Source organism: Ilyonectria robusta (assembly GCF_021365365.1).
Source record: "Ilyonectria robusta strain PMI_751 chromosome Unknown BGZ61scaffold_2, whole genome shotgun sequence".
NCBI lineage: Eukaryota > Fungi > Ascomycota > Sordariomycetes > Hypocreales > Nectriaceae > Ilyonectria > Ilyonectria robusta.
Window position 1 is genome coordinate 3593488 of NW_025764436.1, and position 21609 is coordinate 3615096.

A 21609-nucleotide genomic window follows, 5' to 3' on the forward strand; every position below is an offset into this window, starting at 1 on the left:
GTGTTGGTCTCCTCGTCAAACCCCTGAACTCGGCCAGCACTGCGCTTGAGGTCATCTGGAGTCAAATCCCTATCTTCGTGCAAATGGAGCCCCTAGAACTCGCTTAAAAATCGATTGGTGCCCATGGAAAAGCTTGATCGGACCTGAACACCGACCCCTGCTTAGCTTGATCACCCCACGATTTTACTCACGTTCGAGACCCCCCCATCGACGGACTTCCTCTGCCGCACTGCGTCAGCTAGGCAGATTATTAGGGGAAAACGAGAGGAAGCCCAGCACTTAATCTACCAGGTGCCGAATTAAAATGCAGCAGCCCAACAGCGATTCCTCTTTCACCTGAATTAGCCTGGGGTTGACAATCTGATGAGATTCAAATCGCGACGTCATATCTATCAAACTCCTTCGTTGAGCCCCCGCGCCCGCAGCTTGATCGTATTTCCACCGGTCTCTCCGAAGCGCCCAGCCTTCTTCATGCTATTTCGCTTGCTATCTCCAACCTATATCTAATAAGGAAGGCAATCTCATTCTTCTCCTCTTGAGACATCATTAACATGTCAGCTCCAGCCAAGAGATACGATCCAGTGTTGTACCCGATGCACGTGGCTGCTGTCATAGTGCGTTAGGCTGGACGAAGCGGAGAACCTTGTTTTCAGCTGAAGCGGCAGTTCTCGTTTCGTGATGTCGCGTGTGATGATCGGAGTGACCCCGCTACCCCGGACCCAACTACAAGGGAATCCCCTGTCGATCTGCCATCCTTGGAAAGGGACAGCCTGTTCATACAGAATCCTGCCTCGGGCCTTTTAGCTGGACCAGTTGTGGCTTTTGACATCAGTGGGACTCGTATCAGTAGCCCGAACTAAGCCAATGCAAGGTCGATGCAGAATAACAGATGGCCTGTTCATCATCAACCCCTCAAATCCCACTAGTCGTTCTGAAGCAAGTAGTCGTGCTTAAGGTTCAAGTGACAGCCTCGTGGCAGGGGATTGGTGAGACGCGGAAGTGGAACTCCGTTTACCTTGCGCCCTTGAGATAAAGAGTGTGTCCTACTACGTATTGCATCACATGCCATGTAATTTCATTCTCGCCCAGGTGGCTGTTTGTCTTTGCGCACCGCTGAGGACTTGAATTCGTGCACCACGAATCGAACCCTTATGTGCCATAAGTGAGTGCCAATGGAATAGAATGGAATTTATTTCGCCCAAGGGTACAACCCCCATAGTGCGGAGGATGTAAGATACGCGACCTCTCTTTTATGAACCAGCTACGAGGTCGTTCGAGTTCACCATCCAGAGTCAATGCAGTGATGTTGAGGTTGGTGACTGTATATCTCTTCTCATGTTCCTTTTGTGTTCGTTGTGTGTTGTGTTGGATAGAGACCTCGTGTGGCGGCGTTATCAGCGCGGTCTGCATAATCCTCTAATACATCAATATCCAGACGACTCGGTAGAGTGAGAGTGGCCGTTGGTGTTGACATTATGGCTGAAGACCGGTAACAATCGGCACCGGTAATGGTCCCGGGAACTTAGCCGGTCGATGGCCATGATCCTGTACAACCACCGGGACGGAGATATTTCGACCAGTCAGGCCATTGCAACGACGGATGCGGAGGACTGCGACAATCAGCCACGTTCGTCAATGCTCGTCATGCTCAGTCAGGATTCATCGGGTGACGCGGCGAACGACGGCGGGGTTAAAATGCAGCTTGCATTCTGCTGTGCATCAGCCGAGCAAGAACTCCAAGATCTACCCAGATCAGATATACAGAGATACAGATATAACTAAATATCCCACCTACTTCTATTCATCCAGGTTCAGGGCAATGCTTCACAGGATCACCCGCGGGCACGATGTCCACCACGAGCATTCCGTCCGCACCTCCACCAAGACGCTTGAGCTTGCCTCCAACGACGGCAAGCGGCACGTCCTGCTCGCCGCCTCGGGCGCAGTCGGCACCACAAAGCTGGTCCAGATCATCGAGGGCCTCTCAGCACACAAGAACCTCTCAATCCGCCTGATCTTGACGGGTTGCGCCGTTCACTTCCTCGCTGGCCAGTCACGCGAGCAGCCGACCCTCTCGGCCATCTCCTACCTCCCCAACGTGGACGCCGTCTACACCGACTCCTCCGAATGGGTTAAACCGTGGAAGCGCGGCGTGCCCATCTTGCACATTTCGCTGCGCAAATGGGCCGACGTGCTTGTGATTGCGCCGCTTAGCGCCAACACCATGGCCAAGATGGTCAACGGTATAAGCGACAACCTGGTCACGTCGGTCGTCCGCGCGTGGGACGCGATGGGCACTATCGACGGTGTCAAGAAGAAGATCGTCGTAGCGCCCAGCATGGACACGGCCATGTGGCGACACCCCGTCACGGACAAGCAGATCAAGATGCTCGAGGAGTGGGGGGGCGAGAATGGCTGGATCGAGGTGCTTCAGCCGATCGAGAAGGAACTGGGCAGCGGAGACATCGCGGAGGGAGCCATGGTCGGCTGGGAGAAGATTGTCGAGGTGATTGAGGCCAAGATATCGTCTGGCATGCTGACCGTCGATGGGAAATAGGTGCCCAAGCACGGAAGTGAGGGTTGGCCATTTTATATAATTGATGTATAGGGGTTTGGGGAGTCTTTTCGGTGGGATGGGAATGGGGTGTAGGATTATCAAAATGAAGCCTGTAAAAATCTAACAAAGGCACAATTGGATACTTGGGAATCGATCATCATCTGGGTTCTCTCATCTTACGACCTGGCGAGTATGTGGTCCAGTGATGGATCAGATCTGAGACTGACAGACCACGCTGGCAGGCGGCAACCAGAAACGCTCCCTTACCCAGGACGATTGCCACGCCTGCCGCCCTTGCCGAATTATACCACATCCACGGAGCCTCAGGCTGCCCGCAAAAGCTCCTCACCAATTCCTCCTTTAGCCCATTTTACTCTCACTATCATCTGAAATCGATGACATGGATTTATATCTGAGAGGCATACCCTGACTCCCTAGCTCGTTGTTGAACTAAGGCATCTAACTAATGAGTTAACATTCGTTCAGGAAGAGTCGAAGCGAAAATGATCACACCTGTACGAATGTCGCGATGTTGATTCCCGTCTTGAGGTATCAGCGTCCTGTACTTTAAATACCTTGTTGTTCAGAAATACAATTAAATACCAGATGGATTTCAAGTAAAGCTTCTCAGAAAAACAGTTCAAGATACAAACATAACCCGAACCAGATCCTAACCCTAGATACCGCCGGGACTTTACCGAAGAGCAACGTCATGATTGTCTCATATCCTCATCTCTCTGCACCCCTCCATCAACCCTCTGCAATTTCAACTCACCTCTTGCTTCCACTTTCCAATTTGAGGCATTTCTTCGCTCTGATGGAATCGCTAGCGCATCGTTGCGTCGCAATCTTGGGCGTCATAACGCTGCTGAGGATTGCCTATAAGTTCGTTTCGTTTTTGGCGCTCTACATTTCGCCCAGACTGGGTCTCTCGCGATACGAGCGCACCGCCTCGGGCGTGACTGCTTGGGCCTTGGTTACAGGATCTAGCGATGGCATCGGGAAGGCCTTCGGCTCGGAGCTGGCCCGCCGGGGCTTCAACGTCGTGTTGCACGGGCGAAACGCGGAAAAGCTCGCCGTAGTGAAGTCGGAACTGGCGTCACAGTACCCAGCGCGCCAATTCCGCATCATCATCGCGGACGCTTCGAATCTGTCTACTCTGTCCTTTCCAGATATTGCGGCAACTCTATCCGACATTCCACTCAAAATTCTGATTAACAACGCTGGTGCGATGATGCCGCGACATCAATTTGGGCCAGTGGATTCATTCACTACGGAGGAGCTATCCGCCAACATTTCCATCAATGCAACATTCCCGTTGCTCCTCACTGGAGTGCTTATGCCTCTTCTAGTAGCGAATCAACCAAGCTTGGTCCTGAACGTTGGCTCCTTGGCCGATGTTGGCATGCCACTCTTCCCGTCGTATGGACCCTCCAAGGCTTTCCTTATGAACAGCACCATCGAGTTGGGGCTAGAATCAGCGCTGGAAGGACGAGATGTGGATGTCTTAGGACTGCGAATTATACAGGTTACGGGAACTGGGACAATGTTGCTGCCGCCCAGTTTCTTCGTGCCTGATGCTGCAACTTGGGTCCGGGCAGCATTCGCGAGAGTGGGTTGTGGGCGGCCGACAGTTCTCCCATACTGGCCACATGCCGTACAGCTTGCATTGATGGAAGCTCTACCAGACTGGATGAGGCGAAAGGCTTTGATCAACGCAGTTAAGGAGATGAGGGAAGGTGATCCTACTGGGAAAAAGACTGCCGCAGCAACAGCGGGTTTGCGGAAGAAGGTACTCTGAAAGTGGTACAAAGGTTGCCAATTTTGAGACGTTTGATTCCATTCAAAATGGTACAAATGCTCAGAGACCGAACACAGCTGGCACGACTTCACTGGTTATATTTCTAGTAAGCATTTAAAATGCCATAATACAGCTGCTAGGATACCGAGGTCCTGGACCATACGAGGCCTCGTGAGCAACCACTGGCTGGGATAAGTGAGGAGAAGAAGGCCGGGAGGCAGATTTTAAGAACAAAGATTAAAATCTAAAGACATTCTCAATAACCTATGTAGCGGTTGGGTTCCCAAGTGGTAAACCTAGTCTATAACGTGTATAGTGAGTGGGCCACTCTCTACGTAGAAATTGTTGAACTTCGCGTGCAATGCTCTTTCGTGTGCACATGCATAACGGATGGAACGTTTCCCAGCACTCACACATATATTTATACTATATGAACAAATACAACACATTGCATTGATTAAATTCACTCCTTATCTTCTTCTATTACATATCTATACATTCTTCTTGCACCTGCGTGCATTCTAGGAGTTCAAGTCGTGCTTGGCTATGGGGGATAGGAAAGTGCGGATGGGAGCCGAGAAGATAAAAGGTCGCCAGAGGGGAGCATAGGGAGGCATCTTCGTGAGCATCCGTCAATAACCAATACGTAATCATAGCCATTTTCAAAGCGAAATATTCGAAGCTATTGCCTCTCGCAAAGTGGTAGACTAACGGACACATGAGATGGGTGACGTTCATGTTGTCCAAGAGGCTAAATTGTCCCCCATCGTGTGTTCAACGAGATCGTTAAACGGCTTCTGGAAATGCCAAGGAGAGCCTCTCCTCCCCTCTCACATTCTAAATGGTGGTGACCAATGATCAATGACTTGAAGTTCGGCCGACGGCGTTCCAAGTGTTAAAATACGCCAGGGACACCTCGTGCACAGCGATTAGACTGAAGATGTTTCGCATGTTGATCAATGGCAGGGGTGGGTTCCCTACACGGAATCAACCGGCGACAAATAGCTCCAGGATGTTTACAGACTGACTCGCGGCTAAGAGCCTCGGCTACCCAGGCGGGCGTATGGAAAGATGGTGCACTTGGCCACCTAGCTTCCCAAGATCATGGCAGCTTTAGGATTTGGTGCCTATTGTTGAATGCGTCCATTCACCTCTGCGACGTCGGGTCTGAGATCCGTCGCTTCCGGGGAGGTGTGTTTTCAGCGCGGTGAATTAAGAGAACTGATTCTCAGTCGTCCCGCGCATTAATTCCCTCATCTTTTACTTTGCTGAATGTAACCATGAGTTACTGGAGTGAAACTGGAATTGTGCCGTACGCTCTCCAGCCAAATGCTAAAAAGGAAAATTGTTGCCGGGCCTCGCGGCGTGGCTTGTCAGGTGGGATTCAAATCCCAGAGACACCTGCTACTAGAGTAGATAACCGGATAAGTAGTGAAACATCCGCCTCTACGTAGTGTTGGTAGCAGATTAGATCTAGACAAAGGTTCCTGAGGTGCTCGTGCTTGGGATTGGAGAACTTAGCGCCAAACAAGGATTCGATCCCCCAGCATTAGGACGGCCACAGACATTCTGGAACAGACGAGAAAAGTTAATTCTGTGGCTGAATCACCGTCATAGCGGCCTACAAAGTAAATAATGACAAGATTATTCTATAATACAGACTCTCGCCCAAATGGCGAACTTGCCCACATTATTCCCCCAATGGCGTGTTAATTAATTAATTTGTCCCCAGGCCAACCTGTTCAGCCATGCAACAACACTCTGCTTCTTCTCGAAGAGACTCCTCGAATCTGCCTGGGAGTGTCTTCCTTATCGCTGGAGATGGACGGATTCTCCAGCTGCCAATGCCGAGCAAATCGCCCAGGGACCCCTTGAGCTGGAGCCCTGCAAAGCGGTTCACAACCATCGGTGTCCTGGTGTTTTTCTCCACTGTGGCCCTGTTAAATGTGCAGGCAGCTAGCCTGATTTACGGGCCGCTGTCCAAGGAATTCGATGATGAGGTATTACGCAAGAGCTACAGTTCATTGATATAGATCTAATGCTAATCAAGCTCCCAAGATCAGTAAAGGCGTTCCTCTAAATCTTCTCGTGTCGGCGCCAAGCACCCTGTTCCTGGGCCTCGGAGCACTCTTCTGGGTCCCACTCTCCTTGGCACTGGGGCGACGGCCAGTCTTACTGTTGGCCTGTTTGTTCTTGATGCTCGGAAGCTTGGTCGCGGCTCTTGCAACCAAGTTCTACCTGCTTCTGGTTGCCACCTGCATCCAGGGTTTTGCGGCTGGATTTGCCTTCAGTACTGTAAGTTGCCCTCATTGGTGGCCGCAAGACAGTGCTATCTAACTCTTCAAGGGACTTCTTATGGTTATTGACTTGACCTTTATCCATGAACGAGTGATGGCCATCGTCAATTACTGGGGTGTGGGGGCTGCAATTACACTTGTGGCATTACGACTCGTCCCAGTCCTGGGAGGGACTCACTGGCGGAACTACTACTGGTTCTCATTCATCATGTCCCTGGCTTGCACCATCCTTGCACTGTTTCTTGTCCCCGAGACATATTTTGTCCGACCTGCCATCGCCTTTGACGGTCGCATTTTGGTACAAGATGGCTCGGAAAAGGTCAAAATTTACGAAGACTGGGACGAGGTTCCGGGTGGAAAGCCTCTCCCCAGCATACCAGAGAGCGAGCCATCGACCTGGCAACTCTTAGCCCAGAAACTCACAATCCGCAAAGCAGGCGGAGGTTGGAAGCAAATGGGCTCGTCCTACATGCAGGTTCTGCTCTGGCTTTGCAACCCCTTGGCGTTCTGGGTCGCGATCCTCAATGCAATCAACTTTGGCGGGATGCTCTCCATCGGCATGACATATCCTATCGTTATGGCATCTCCACCTTACAATCTGCCCCATAGCACCATTGCGCTCGTGGATCCAGTTGCCGCCATTGGGGCCATCTTGGCCATCCCAGCAACTTGTCTGACAGTCTCTCGCGTAGCATGTCGCTTAACACGCAAGAATGGAGGAGTCCGAGACGCCGAACACTATCTCGTGGCTTTCCTGCTGCCGACTGTATCTGGAAGTGCCAGTGTCATCCTCTATGGCGCTACGGTGCATTGCGGATGGAATTTCGGCTGGATATTCTTCTCGTATGTGCTCAACGCGTTTTCTTCGATAGGTCTTGGCGCCGCGGCAACGATCTGGGTTACTGAGGCGTTCCCTGGTTGGGCTGCCTCTGCGTTGATCGTTGTGGGAGGGTTTGGCTATCTTCTGAGTTTCGGGGTGAGCTATGCCATCAACCCCTGGGTGCAAGCCCAAGGCTATCTTGGCGCAAATCTCCAGATCGGATGTCTCATAGCTGGGGTTGGAGGCGCTGCAGTGCCTTTGGTGTTTTGGGGGAAGGACATACGGCAGTATATTCATGGCAAGTGGGTAAGGTATGATGGGGGAATGCTTCGACCACAAGTATGATAATAAACTACCAACACTGGGAGGCACGCGTAGTTGAACGTAGTATTTATTATACTATCAACTGTGTACAAGATTTACGAAGCTGGCTTAGACCTTAATATTCTGCCAGGTAGTGCGTTCGAGACAATAATAATGATGTTGATAATTATCTTAGCCCGGATCAGCAGGGCCTGCCGAAGAGGGTTTTTCTGGCACCGCGTCTCACTAAGGTAAGGACATCAATTTGTCAGAGGCTTCGTAATATAGGGTAACCTTCCAAAAGAGTCTTATCTTCTAACATACACTTCCAGAGTCCCAGTTGAAGTCGGGTCGGGTGAAGTTGCTGTCGTTGTATCTCCAGTTATTCTTCCATCGGTTCCTTTCGCTTCCTTTACTCTAGCCAGTCTAATATATCGACCAGACCTCGCTATGGGGCTAATCTTTGAAAGGCTGGGCTGCTGACTGTCTTTGTAAGCTTATCAGAAATATGTAGCTTTTTGCTAAACCAGTTGTGGTTTTTGGTATCAGTCTCGTATCAACAGGCCGAACTACACCAATGCAAAGTTCAGGGCCACAGGTGACGTTCTCATCATCAATTGTCAAGCCAGCCACCATAATTGCGCGTTCTACAATGCAAATCCGATAGTGTACCCCCCAAACCCGACTAGTCTTCGTGAAGTAGGAAGTGGCCGTGCTGAGTAACGAAGGTTCAAGTGACAGCCTCTTGACAGGATTGGCGAGCCGCTGGCGTCCACGTATGCCCTCGGTCCTTATGAGAAAGAGTGCCTCTTACTATCGCATCAAAAGTATGTAGTTTAATTCTTTCTCAGGTCTTCATTCGTCGCTTCAGGTGACATATTCACAAATAACGACCACAACGTATTCGCAGTCCCTTTTACATTGCCGAGGGTGCGACATCATGCTCCCCCCTGATACGAGTCCATTTTATTCGGTCCAACTACGAGCCACACGTGATAACAATACATGAGAATCATCCAAGCACCTGACGCCCATCTGAAAGCATTCCAAGCAAATGGCAAGTGATCCTCCCACGCAAGTTTCGCAAGCCTGGTATTCGTCGCCTTCACAAATAGAAAGGGTACAGGCATCACACCAAGGCAGCTGGGCAGAAAAGAGCGAGGGTTGATTTGCCATGGGCACGTCTTCAGCCGCGATTTGCAGTCCTGCTTGAGCAGCGCAATCCGTCAGAATCTGTACAATCTGTACGTGACTCTGACGTTTTGCCCACCACATCAGACTTCGTCCAAACCCATCTTTCGAGTCCACCCAGTCTTTAGATGCAGCGAGTAGGATGCCCACGACCTCGCTATGCCCATTCCTGACCGCAGCGAAGAGAGGTGTTGATCCATACCAGTCCAAAATATCGGTCGAGCCCATGGCAACAGAGACCAAAGCTTGCACAACTTGAGCATGGCCGCGCCGAGAGGCTGAGAACAAGGGGCTGCGTTTCAATCCGTCCTGGGTAGTTGAAATGGTTTCAGGCAACTTCAAGAGGAAGTTTACTAAGCCAATGTGTCCGTTCTTGCATGCTGAGTGAAGTGGCGTGACCCCGGTATTAGATGCTTCTGCTAGATCTGCTCCTCTCTCCAGCAGTAGCTTAACAACCTCGAGATGGCCGCCATTTGCAGCAGATTTCAACGGGGTCCATCCCTTGTTGCTAGCAACTGCTGGATCCGCCCCTTTCTCTAGCAGTAGCCTTACAATCTCGAGATGGCCGCCGGCTGCAGCAGAGGTCAGCGGGGTCCATCCTATATTGCCAGCAACTGCTAGATCCGCCCCTTTTTCTAGCAGTAGCCTTGCAACCTCTAGATGGCCGCTATTCGCAGCAGAGTTGAGCGGGGTCCATCCCTCGTTGCTAGCAACTACTAGATCCGCCCCTCTCTCTAGCAGTAGCCTTACAACCTCTAGATGGCCGCTATTTGCAGCAGAGTTAAGCGGGGTCCATCCCTCGTTGCCAGCAACTGCTGGATCCGCCCCTCTCTCTAGCAGTAGCTTAACAACCTCAAGATGGCCGCTATCTGCAGCAGAGTTAAGCGGGGTCCATCCCTTATTACTAGTAACTGCTAGATCTGCCCCTCTCTCTAGCAGTAGCTTAATAACCTCGAGATGGCCGCCATCTGCAGCAGATTTCAACGGAGTCCATCCCTCGTTACTAGCAACTGCTAGATCTGCCCCTCTCTCTAGCAGTAGCTTAACAACCTTGAGATGGCCGCCATCTGCAGCAGATTTTAACGGAGTCCATCCCTCGTTACTAGCAACTGCTAGATCCGCCCCTCTCTTAAGCAGTAGCTTAACAACCTCGAGATGGCCGCCAATTGCAGCAGAGTTAAGCGGGGTCCATCCTGTGTTGCCAGCAACTGCTGGATCCGCCCCTTTCTCTAGCAGTAGCCTTACAATCTCGAGATGGCCGCCGGCTGCAGCAGATTTCAATGGAGTCCATCCCTCGTTACTAGCAACTGCTAGATCCGCCCCTCTCTTAAGCAGTAGCTTAACAACCTCGAGATGGCCGCCAATTGCAGCAGAGTTAAGCGGGGTCCATCCTGTGTTGCCAGCAACTGCTGGATCCGCCCCTTTCTCTAGCAGTAGCCTTACAATCTCGAGATGGCCGCCGGCTGCAGCAGAGGTCAGCGGGGTCCATCCTATATTATTAGCAACTGCTAGATCTGCCCCTTTCTCTAGCAGTAGCTTAATAACCTCGAGATGGCCGCTAACTGCAGCAGAGTTCAGCGGGGTCCATCCCTCATTATCAGCAACTGCTAAATCTGCCCCTTTCTCCAGCAGTAGCCTTACAACATCGAGATAGCCGCTATTCGCAGCACAGTCCAGCGGGGTCCGTCCATACTTGGTCATCATCGTCAAGTCTGACCCCTCCCCCAGCAGCAGTTTGACGATTTCAGTATGCCCATTTCCGGAAGCAACATACACTGGACTTCTCCCTTCGTTGCTCGTTACGTTGAGATCGGCCCCTCTTTCGAGCAAACAAGATACTCCACGCAACCACCCTGTTGACGAAGCTGCCAGAAGCGCCGTTCTCCCCGAGATGTCGACATGGTTTACGCTCAGCCCCACTTCGTCAACCAGATGCAGGATTGTCCTCATGACGCCAAGGGCGGCTGCGTAGAACAAGGGGTTACCACTTTGGATATCGCCTTCATACTCCAGCATTTGGTGTCGAAAACAGCTCTCAGCTTGCTCTCTCCACTGTTCCCAGCTTTTGTTTTCAGGGTGGAAGAACGCGTTCACATGGTCTGTCGCTTGCTCTGCGTTGCTTGCATCTTTTTTGATATGCTTATGCCATAATGCCACCGCATAATCTCGGAACGCTTGAAGGGCTGGGCTCTTCCCTTCGGCTGGCTTGTCTTCCCAAACTTGGTCGAAGTTCAAATAGCGAAGGCACGTGATACCAAGGATGTTGCTTTGAGCTGCGTCCTGCCTAGTCCGCAAATTCCCACTGGAAATGAACTGCCCCATCGGAATGAGTTCATGACAGAGGATGTATTGCTTCACTGAAAAATGCGTCAGGTGGACAGTTAAGGACCCCGGCTCTGAGTCTTGTCCTCGTGTTTCGACCAATGGCCCACACAGCTCGAGTATCTCCAATCGAATGTACTCTTCATCGATAGTGTCTGGTAGTTCTTCTTCGGAAAATGTATCACATTCTTCGTCTACTAGAAGAAGCGCTTCAGTAAGCTCCAGAATCGTCAATGGACGCAAAGCGAACGTGGTCCATCGCAGGATGGCCAGAGTCCGGCTTCTGTCCGGTTCTTGAAGGGTAGCGATCCTTTTCCAATTGCGGTCGTACAGATCAGTCAGCCTGGTAGGTGCTTGGTCGATTGTTTGGTGGAGCGACCCTACACTCTTGGTGCCGCGGAGTTGCCCTTCGAGAACCCGGATGCCAAGAAACATGCTCTCGAATCGGTCGACTATGCGCGACGACAGCTCGTGTCGCTGCGTTTCACTTTTGTTCCGTAATTTCCGGTCCACAATACTCTGCGCAAATCGCGTAGCGTCATTCTTGACATCGTCGGATTGGATGAGGCATTCCAAGAGGGCCCAACGCGTTCCGGATTCGCGCATTCGAAGGCCCTCGCGTATCTCCGGCTCACCACGGCTGAAAATGGCAACCCGCGATGACTTGGAGACGGATTGGTGTAGGAAATCAAGGAAATCAAGCAACGACTGTCGATAGCTGTTCTTCCAATCGTGTCCCATTCCCGCGCATTCATCAAGGCCATCAACAACGAAGACGTAAGCTGGCAAGCTTTGAACCAAAGCTTGAAAGAGCTCCTTCATATCTGCAAAAGAGATGGGGCGTCTATCGTTTGCCTCCCATCGTTCCAACGCGAGTTCGAATGCGTGATCGTTCTCGGATATCATCTGGTAAGCCCAGGCTCGTATGATGGCAAAAGGATCTGCACGGGTGTCTGAATCGGAAGAAAAAAAGTAGTATGCAACGGGGGAGTGAGCGGATTGAAGGTATTCGATGATCTTGGCGCAGAGGATTGTCTTGCCGTACCCAGCAGGGCCATGAACCCACAAGACTTTAGTACAGTCCGATCCCGGGTTCTCCCATTCCTTGAATTCGGGTCGTTGGATAATCCAGTCGCATGTGTTCTCCAATCGTCTCTGGACGAAATTGTCGAACATCGCCGTGGTCGATGTGGTCCCTAGCCACCGAAGAAGGTCCCGCTTGAACTCGCCTGATAGGTGGTTAGAATCGCTCCAGGTTTAAGAACAAAAATACACACCAGTTGTACGCTCCATGTCCTGAGCAATGGCCTTCTCTATTGCCATGGAAAATTGTTGTATGAGATTAGGTAGCATTTCCACTCCCGGCACTCCTATGATTTTGTTAGAGATGCTATCGTTGACACGATAACATGCGCCATCGGGAGGTCGACTGTACCTGAACCTGCTTGCGTGGTCTCTGCAGTGTGTGTTTGAGGTGGCGGCACCAAATCGTGGAGACGCTGAAGGAGTGCTGCAACGTTCTGGCTTTGTTCAGACATCTTCCTTTTATCCTGAAACGCCCAACTCCACTTTGCTTTCCGGGCCATCGACCCGTGATACTTGTCCAATCGCACTGGTCCTCTTGTATAGCCACGCGGTCCTTGCTGTCGAGACGTTATCCCGGCAGACGAAGACTCTCCATCCAACGGAGCATCGCCTGTGCTGAGATCGATATTCTGGATGCACTGGACGATTTTGTCAACTGCTTCGCGCACTTTTGGATCATCAAGCGCTGAGTGGTGTCCATCCTGTAATTCATTGTTGCTGTAGCCCACACTCTCACTCCACTGCTGCAACAAGATCCGATCCGCGTATCGTTGAGCGAGTAGAGGCTGTGATTCGAATTTGGCGTTCTTGTATGAGTCAAAATTCCCCTTGGCGTCTTGGACAGAAGCCGCCAGGCCCGCGAGCCCAGCGACTCCAACACCAAGGCCGACAGCTTCCATGATCAACAAAGTCTGTGACGCATGCGACACGAAAGAGACGTATGAAATGGCGAGAGTTGATTTGCAGTAACAGGAAAATGAAGAGCGATGATGTGTTGATGAAATGGGGCAGCCAAGCATGGAGATGAAGAGAGGAGGGGAAGGATTGACAGGAAAATAAGCAGAACTTCGTTGGGCAGAGCCTCCGCGGCCTGACTGGGCTGAGTATGGCGAGGTGCATGCAGTCATGGCGGGGGCACTGCTGCGCACTACATGCAGCCATATAATCATAGCCAATCAAGTACACGGAAGGGATGAGGCAGAGTCAAGGTAGACTTACATGTCGCTTTTAGCTCTAGGCTGTGTCGTGGCTGAGTTGTGCAACAATAATACAGTTCCGAGCCCTTCGTCGCACTTTGCATATGGAAGCCTTGTTCATCGCTGTGGACAGGTCGATGGCTGAGATGATGCTGGTAGCGAGTCCAACAACTTCGGTTCTGATACATGATAAACACAATGAGGGTCAGTGAAACGAGACCAATGAGGTTACTTCTCAATGTGTCTCAAAGATTCGTCATGCACTATTCAAGTTCATTCAGGGAGTCAATGGGATGTAAAAAATAAAATGTCTCTTCATTGCTATCTTCTGACCAGCTTGCCTTACATGACGGATAACTGCTCAGAAATGCCTGGCAAGCAGACATTACTATAATATGGATAGCGACCCCCACCAATGTTGCGTAAATACATGGGATAATGATTCATACAGTATATACTTTGACGCGTCCAGAGTTTCCAGAAGAAGCTGCTTACAGCGCCTTGGTAGCCCAGCCCAAACGGGTGTTGCCACCATCGAAAACCACAAATCCGGCCTTGAGAGCAATATCACCGAAGATGTTGATGCCAATGTCCTCGCTGGGCTGAAGTCCACCGAAGCAGGTCGAAGAGCCTTCCGAGATAGGAGAGTAGTTCATGTACGCAGCAGGGATGGTGAACCTGGCACTGCCAACGCCGAAGGTGAAGCTGGGAATAGTGGCCGAGCAGGGGAAGACGTAGCCGCCGACATTGTTATCGAGCTTGGCACCGGAAATCTTAGCATAGTAGGCCTTGTTGATGGAGCTGGGGAGCAGAAGGAGGGTGGTGCCGGTATCAGCAATGCCGTCAATGGAGGTCTTGGTGAAAGTAGCGCTGCCAACAGCATATCCAGTAGAAATAAACTCCCAGAAGCCCTGCGAGGAATCGACGCTGGTGTAAGTGATAGATCCAGTATAGGCGGAGCTGTCAATATATCCGAAGTTGTAGGATCCGGGAGCGTCCTGCTTGAGGTCGGCAGTGAAAACAGGCGAATCGAGCTGAGGCAAGGAGCTGTCGAAAAAGGTCTTCTGCTTCGTGGGCTTGACGGTGTTGATGGAGCTGAAAGCCAGTCCCAGGAGACCGTCGAGGTCCGACTCGGAGGTGAAGCTATCAGACACGGTCTTGGCAGCCTCGACGGCTTGAGCGCTGACGACGAGGCCGCCGACGTTGACCTTGTCGGTGTAGACGGTGCCAGAGGATGAGCTTCCGTCACCGTATGAGATAGACCAAGTGGCTCCAGTCAATTTCTTGGAAGTAGTGCTCTTGGTTGGGTCGTACTTGGTCTGACCGTTGACCTCGCTCGCAGCAGTCAAGCTGCTGAAAACCCAAAGATCCGAAGAACCGGTATCAAAGTCCAGGTTCAGAGTCTGGGGGGGAGTTCCAATGCTGACGGGAGTCAACCACTCGCTGTCACCATCGGTAGGCGTCGTCGTCGCATCGCCCTCAGCGCGACGGACGTTGGTCTCCTTGATCTTGTCTACGGTAGCGGCAAGCTCGGCGGGAAGAGCAACGCCATACTTCTTGTAGACCTTGGCGAGAGCCAGAGGGCCGTTCTTTGTAGTAAACTTGTTGTTCTTGACCTGCGTGACGGAGAAGTGGTTCTTCTTCAAGTTGGTGGGAACACCAGTGACCGTGACAGCGAATGCCAGGCCGGCAACGAAAAGCTCAGACAAAGAGGGAGCCATGATAGGATAGTCAAGTAAAGTGTATACTCGGGAAGCTGTGAGGTGTGCGGAGGCGAAGAGATGGTGGACGAGATGTGTCTGGTTCGAATCTAAAGTCGAGAGCTCGTGGCTGCTTATATACTCGTTTCTTGTTTCGTGTCATCCAAAGCAGCCAACTCCAGTCCTCAGAATCGTGCGAGTTGATGCCATCGCGAAGTTGAAACTGTAGTTCGGCACTGAACATCCGTATCACCTCCCTAAACGAGGTCCCCTCAAGGCACTGGCTCACAAGTTCCCGAACTCTAAGAAACCAAGCCTGGACCGATCTGGCATGCTGCCATCGGGACTTGGCATTTGCTTGGCTAGCAGATCCCGGGGGTGGGGCCGCGATCCGGTGCTACGCATCCCGCGATGGTTCTTTTGCCGTGTCGGCTTCGCCTGATTTGGGAAGTTCGGTAGTGGCTTGCGAAATAGAGTAGGTGGATAAGGATCCGGGTAGAAAGGCACACGGGGGACCTTCCGAGATGGGAAATCTATCGGCGCGCAGCTGTAACGGTGCAAGTGCGAATGAAGACAATCGCATGGCAGCTCGTATGCTTAGCCTGTGTGATTTGTCCCACATATTCCCTGTAGAAGCTAGAGGAACAGCTTCAGCCCTGCAATACGTGAAGATAACTGGACGCTCAGGGCCTTTGCCAAGGCGCTAATTCTAAAGAGCTAGCTGAGGTTTTAGTTACGGCAGATACAGACAGCCTGATACAGTTGCAGTGCAAGCCTCGGGACTCGGGACTCGGCATGCAAAAGTGCATAACATGGATGGCGCAAGCGGACGTTTGGAGATGCTGGCGGGTCCTCGTCAGTTTAATGCTCCCAGATAACCATAGCTTTTAGCTACAGCAAATCCGACCCCTCAGCACCCTTATCCTGACTAGCCTAAACTCACCTCGCTTGCCAGGCATCCCTAGGATACGCCGAGCTGGATAGCCGCCGGCATCAACATTCGTCCCATTCAATGGAGATGCGGTCAGATTTTACGAGGTAAGCTTTATGATCTTCATGTTTGGCACCACATTGGACGTTTACGTCTGGATACAAAAGGGCAATTATTTTGGCCAAACTAAATCGGGAAGTTGTTCACCACCAGTGGCATGTTAAGACCCGTCCCCAGAAAATACCCCTTTAGCTGAAGCATCAGCTCATTCCTCCCCTCGTTATAGTTCTTCCTCTTGTTAGCCTTCATTGTATGAGTCTCTCGTCAGATAGTACCTCGGTTAGCTAGCTTCTCGCGATAGTGCGTGACGCTCTTTTGGCTGTCGCGCTAGGGAAGAAGGGGAACTGATACCGAAAGCGACCCCTGCTATTAGTAGGCCAGTTATCATCAAGAGCATACGGGAACGCACAGCCTCCAAGTTCCTGTAGGGCATATAGATAGACTCTATAGAAGACAGAGCAGGATAAATAAAACACTCGAGAGTCGTTCACCAAACTATACCCTGCCCTACCCGGTGGTCTTCAAAATGACGTTATAGCTAAGATTTGGGCTTGGACACCTGATTGGATTTGTAACCATGATATTTTAGACCTGCATTGCCGATCAGGCCACGCTAAATAGAGATTAGGCGTCGGGAACTAGTAAAGATCTTTTGAATCTGGCTGTGGGGGCCTGGAATTCACCATGGCATCATTTTCATGCGCGGAGATATGAAAAGACGGAATAATGGCCGTGGTTGCGTGCTATCGCGTATTCGAAATCTCTCTAAATCCGTTACAGAGAACAATTATAAATGCTCCGCATGACGTCATGATATCAGGAACCCAAGCAGCACACTTACCCTATACTAGCACCGTAGAGTAAACATAATCGTCACAGGATTTGTGTTTATGGCGTTTGAAACTACCAAATATTTTATTAAATCACAGCATATTTGATAATTAGTTAAGCTTGTCGCTCCAAATGTCTTCATATTACGTTGTATCACAACAAGTGCGGCGACTTTAGTTTTTGGTATGACCTCCACTGTTTCTGCTGTAACTCAAACGACATATTTTCGAAGGCCACTATAGTCTATTCCCAGTTGTTCTCTGGACTGGAACCCTTCACCGCCGATATCAGGCTACTCAACACAGTTTCTTTCAGTCTTCCTTTTACTTGACAAGAGTAAAAGATGCGTTCTAGATTCGCCCGTGTATCAGGTGAAGAATTTGCTCCAGTACCTTCAGGCAAATTTTGAAGCGAGATGCTTTCGTGCAAATAAACGGAACCATTTTGCCATTCGGAATTCGGGTATCGTATGTGGACGAGAAGTGTCTAGCCAGATGCTTGTATTAAATTGACAAACAAATTCCATGACGTCAGGTACCCTACGCTCACCGCAGCGGGGCCGAAATTCCGGGAGAGCGGGGCCGACAAACCGGGCAATCAAAGGCATCGACCCAGTGCACAAACACAGACCGGTCGGCATTGAATCATGGCCGGAGGAACAAGCGGCCGAGATTCTGGCCTCCGCACCTGTAACCGGGGGGCGACTGCAGCTGGGGGCAGACCCTTGAAGGCCGTTGTAGAGCAGGGATCTCCAGCCGAGGGTCGGGGCGATGCCTCAGCCGTACGCACCAAGAAGAGAACAGCAACACAGAGACCACAGAGAGAGTGGAAGAAAGAGAGTGAGATCCGGGCCTGGCCGCGGGAGCGACATGGCAGAGACAGCCCAGCGGCATCCTTTTGACCCAGGTATCTCCCCCATCTGGTGGCCTCGTATCGAATCACTCGCTTTCGGCATTCTATCGGCATCATTATATGTCGTAATTTCTGGGGCTATAAGTTGGCACATAAATAGCAGAGGCGATTGAAGTAACATCAAATAACATCGTGACACATTCCGTAGTAGACTCAAGCACTCCAAGTAGCCGGCCTACACTAAGCAAGTTATACAAAAGTGGCTCAAGAGCCAGTGGTGAGCGTTCCGGTGAAGTAATCCCACAGCCTCAGCGCCGACATGACAGCCATGAAAGCCCACTCCTCACCCAGCTCGCCCGTAGAGCCCGCGCCGATGAAATGGAACTTGCCGCACTTGGACATTGTCCACGTCGAGTTCTCGGCCCAGACGGCTACAATGTCCTTGCCGTCGCTGGTCTTGCCCGATTCCCGTTCGGATCGGCTTCCACCGCCTCCCTCGCTGGCGCCGAGACGCACCAGCTTCCAGCCCCACGCCCACTTATCCAGCACCTTGACCTCTTCGCCGCGCGACGGGCGCCACTCGAAGCGCTCGCGACGGGTGTCCTTGCCAATGCCCACGTCGAATGCAAAGGTAAAGGTGAACTGCTTCAGAGCCATGTTGCACTTCAGATGCTCGCTCAACGGGTCGAAGGCCGACCCCGGGCGGCCAGGGACTGTGATGGTAGTGTGGGCGTTCAACATGCTCTCCTTGGTGACGGTGCCCAGAACCGGGCCTTCCGGGTCGTTTCCGTCGTGGAGGACGATAAAGGGTTTCTTGTGCCCGAATTGGCCGTGCAAGGTGACTGTGAGACGGATCTGGTCCTCATGCTCGCCCAGAGGATATGTTTTGCTCATCCACCCCTTGTGGTAGATGTTGAATCCCAGTGGTAAGCGGCTGTAGGGCGAAGGACCAAGGGGCCCGCCAGTGGTGTAAGCCGGTGGCGGGGCCTCTCCGTCGACGTAAGACGGGGGGGCTCCTTCGTTAAGTGCAGTCATCATATTTGCAATTCAATGTTAACGGTGGCTTAAAAAGCAGATTTAAAAAAAAATATCCAAACAAAGCTGTTTTATGTGTAAACAAGAGGTGAGAATTGCTGCCTGCGAGTTTGCAATGCGGTGATGAAAGAGATTGGAACGTGGGAGCTCATGAAGCTGGGGGCTGCATCATTTGAAGGCTGCAGCAGAAGAGCGTCGCTCGGCCGCGCAGCCGCAGCAGCAATTGATCGGCGTCAACACCACGCATGCCCGCCCGCTTGGCAGTGGTGATGGGCAGTGCAAGACGTCGCAATGCCTCTGCACGGGCGGTAAATGTAACTTGAAGTCCTCATCATCACGTCTGCTACGTCGTACATAGAGTGAGGCTCCCTTCTTATCCTCAGTATTACGAAACTGCCTGGTCCACTCTGGTAGAGAGACCCAATCAGCCGTCATCTCACAGCCTTATTACGTTGGAGGGACGTGCGCGCTGGAGGATATTACGGCATGCTTCCTTCAACCTGACGTTTGCCAATTAACACGCCAAGGTCCCCCTAATAAACAGCATACGATTTTGGGGAACAGTGAGCCGGCTATGGTCTATCTTGGCTCCTATAGTGTATGCCTTCTTCCATCTTCCAGGCCCCAGTGCGACTCAAGCCATGCATCTTGATTGTAGGGCAGGAACTGAAATGTGTCATTTTATTTACTGCCACTTCAGTAGGCCTGGACTTAAAAAAAAAAAAAAAAAAAAAAAAAAAGAAGTGACCTACCTTGTACAACTTGGTAGGCTCTTGGCTGGTAAAGGCGAAAACATGAGATCGTTGCCATGAATTGTTGCTCGGGGTGGGCCGTATTATTAGTAAGGGCCTCCTGTGGCCCGGCGGGGTGGTGCATCGGCCGGTCAATCACGGTTACGAAGATGCCGAATGGCACCACCGGCGATAAGGTAATATCTCGTCTCGTTTCAGAGTTGGATCATGCTTCATAACACGTGTAGCTATATGCACAGCTTTATTGGACAAAATCCATTCTGGCATCACGATGCACAACTTGTATGTGGCAGTTGACGCGTTCACAGCCGCCCAGCATCCAGTAATGAATTAATCACGCATCATCATGTATTCCTGCCAATGCTTGCCCACTGCAATCTGCATTATTTTGGGCACGTGGCGATATTAATTATACGTGTAGATAACGAAATAATGCACAATATGTAATTTAGTAAGGATTGTGCGGCTGTGCTTACTTGCTTAGCTGACAGCTTGCCCCTCTCCGAGCGCTTTACGAGAGGAGAGCACTGGGCTTCTTCCGTCATATGTGCTTGGAGACGTCTATATCTAGCATCCCTCTCGCCGACTCAACCACACATCGCACTCAATGCAGCCTTATTAGGCTCGCAGAGCATTCGCCAACCATCCTTCATCCATCGCACCCGTTCTATCTTAAATTCGCTCGGCGCGCAAGCTGCCATCTCGCTATTTCTGTGTTCAAGGCCCTTAGGCCACTCACAATCATGGCGAGCCAACGACCCCTCACTTCCTTCAAATGTCTCACTTTCGACTGCTACGGAACCCTCGTCGACTGGGAGGGAGGCATTTACACTGCCCTCGGCCCTCTGACGCAGCAGCTTCCTACGGATCACTCGCTCTACAATAATCGCCCTGCTACTCTAAAGGCTTTTATTAAACACGAGACGAGCGTCCAGATCGAGCACCCCACCGAGCTCTACAGCAAGGTTCTGGCTGCCGCGTACACCAATTTTGCCGCTGAGCTGGGCGTCTCCACCAACGAGCAGGATGCCGCAAGATTCGGCGGCGGTGTCGGAGACTGGCCGGTGTTTCCCGATACCATTCACGCACTGCAGCGGCTGAAGAAGCATTTCAAGCTCGTCATCCTGTCCAACGTGGACAAGGACTCGTTCTCGCGAACACTCGCCAAGCAGTTCGTCGGCATTGAGTTTGACGCCATTTACGTGGCCGAAGAGATTGGCTCCTACAAGCCTGACCTGCGAAATTTCGAGTACCTCATCGCCCACTGCGAGAAGGACCTCGGCGTGAAGAAGGAGGATATCATTCACACCGCTCAGAGCTTGTTCCATGATCAGGTCCCCGCCACTACGATTGGTCTTACCTGCGCATGGATTGAGCGGGGAGAGGACGTCGAGTCCGTCATGGGCGGAAACTTGGAAGCGCTGGGAGACAAGGTGAAGTTGTCGTGGCGGTACAAGAACATGGGCGCGTTTGCCGATGCGTTTGAGCAAATAGCTTAGACATGCTTCGGGTCTTAGGCTCAGCACCGAAAAGGACAGCTTGCCATTTCCTGACCCGGAGTCATGGGATAGCCTCTCCAGCACCTCAGAATTCTCCCATATGCGAGGACTGAGTTTATTAGTCACATTGAGAAAATCAAGTGACTTGTGGAGGAGGTAATCCGGTTGTGTATTTGTATGTTTTCAGCGTGTCAGTGTTTGCTATATATCCATAGATATGCCATAGAAGCAATAAATGAACTGACTAAATTAAAGTGACCATTGGCTTGTTGAGCCCATCACCTGCTACTGACTGACCCGACTCGCTAGCGAATGATGTCAAGTGCAGTTGCGAGCAGACAGTAGTGAGCCTGTGATACCGATTCGGTATGATGAG

General features: G+C 51.4%; 7 protein-coding genes across 7 annotated transcripts; 4 read left to right on the plus strand and 3 right to left on the minus strand.

Annotated features, from left to right (window-relative positions):
• Positions 1 to 1819: 1819 nt before the first annotated feature.
• BGZ61DRAFT_490214 (flavoprotein) lies at positions 1820 to 2557 on the plus strand (the record flags this gene model as incomplete). Its single annotated transcript, XM_046250311.1, has 1 exon — positions 1820 to 2557. One exon carries the CDS (start codon positions 1820 to 1822, stop codon positions 2555 to 2557), a length of 738 nt encoding a protein of 245 aa, XP_046111389.1.
• Positions 2558 to 3374: 817 nt separating this feature from the next.
• On the plus strand, positions 3375 to 4358 carry BGZ61DRAFT_527533 (uncharacterized protein; the record flags this gene model as incomplete). The annotated part of the gene is made up of 1 exon (XM_046253117.1): positions 3375 to 4358. One exon carries the CDS (start codon positions 3375 to 3377, stop codon positions 4356 to 4358), a length of 984 nt encoding a protein of 327 aa, XP_046111390.1.
• A 1748-nt stretch (positions 4359 to 6106) lies between these two features.
• Positions 6107 to 7820, plus strand: BGZ61DRAFT_341048 (major facilitator superfamily transporter; the record flags this gene model as incomplete). Its single annotated transcript, XM_046239372.1, has 3 exons — positions 6107 to 6358; positions 6417 to 6653; positions 6705 to 7820. The coding sequence occupies 3 exons, from the start codon at positions 6107 to 6109 to the stop codon at positions 7818 to 7820; spliced, it is 1605 nt and encodes a 534-aa protein (XP_046111391.1).
• Positions 7821 to 11027: 3207 nt separating this feature from the next.
• On the minus strand, positions 11028 to 13405 carry BGZ61DRAFT_381481 (uncharacterized protein; the record flags this gene model as incomplete). Its single annotated transcript, XM_046242647.1, has 3 exons — positions 12727 to 13405; positions 12569 to 12661; positions 11028 to 12520 (listed from the first exon to the last, which is right to left on the minus strand). Coding segments are annotated over exons 1-3 (2256 nt in total), but the record flags the coding sequence as incomplete, so codon positions are not given.
• Positions 13406 to 14064: 659 nt separating this feature from the next.
• Positions 14065 to 15294, minus strand: BGZ61DRAFT_340792 (secreted aspartic proteinase precursor; the record flags this gene model as incomplete). The annotated part of the gene is made up of 1 exon (XM_046239340.1): positions 14065 to 15294. The coding sequence occupies one exon, from the start codon at positions 15292 to 15294 to the stop codon at positions 14065 to 14067; it is 1230 nt and encodes a 409-aa protein (XP_046111393.1).
• Positions 15295 to 18211: 2917 nt separating this feature from the next.
• Positions 18212 to 19105, minus strand: BGZ61DRAFT_554587 (uncharacterized protein; the record flags this gene model as incomplete). The annotated part of the gene is made up of 1 exon (XM_046255585.1): positions 18212 to 19105. Exon 1 carries the CDS (start codon positions 18983 to 18985, stop codon positions 18212 to 18214), a length of 774 nt encoding a protein of 257 aa, XP_046111394.1. The 5' UTR covers positions 18986 to 19105.
• Positions 19106 to 20241: 1136 nt separating this feature from the next.
• Positions 20242 to 21482, plus strand: BGZ61DRAFT_442234 (HAD-like domain-containing protein). The gene has a single exon (XM_046244698.1). The coding sequence runs from the start codon at positions 20280 to 20282 to the stop codon at positions 21231 to 21233; it is 954 nt and encodes a 317-aa protein (XP_046111395.1). The 5' UTR covers positions 20242 to 20279; the 3' UTR covers positions 21234 to 21482.
• Positions 21483 to 21609: the final 127 nt, after the last annotated feature.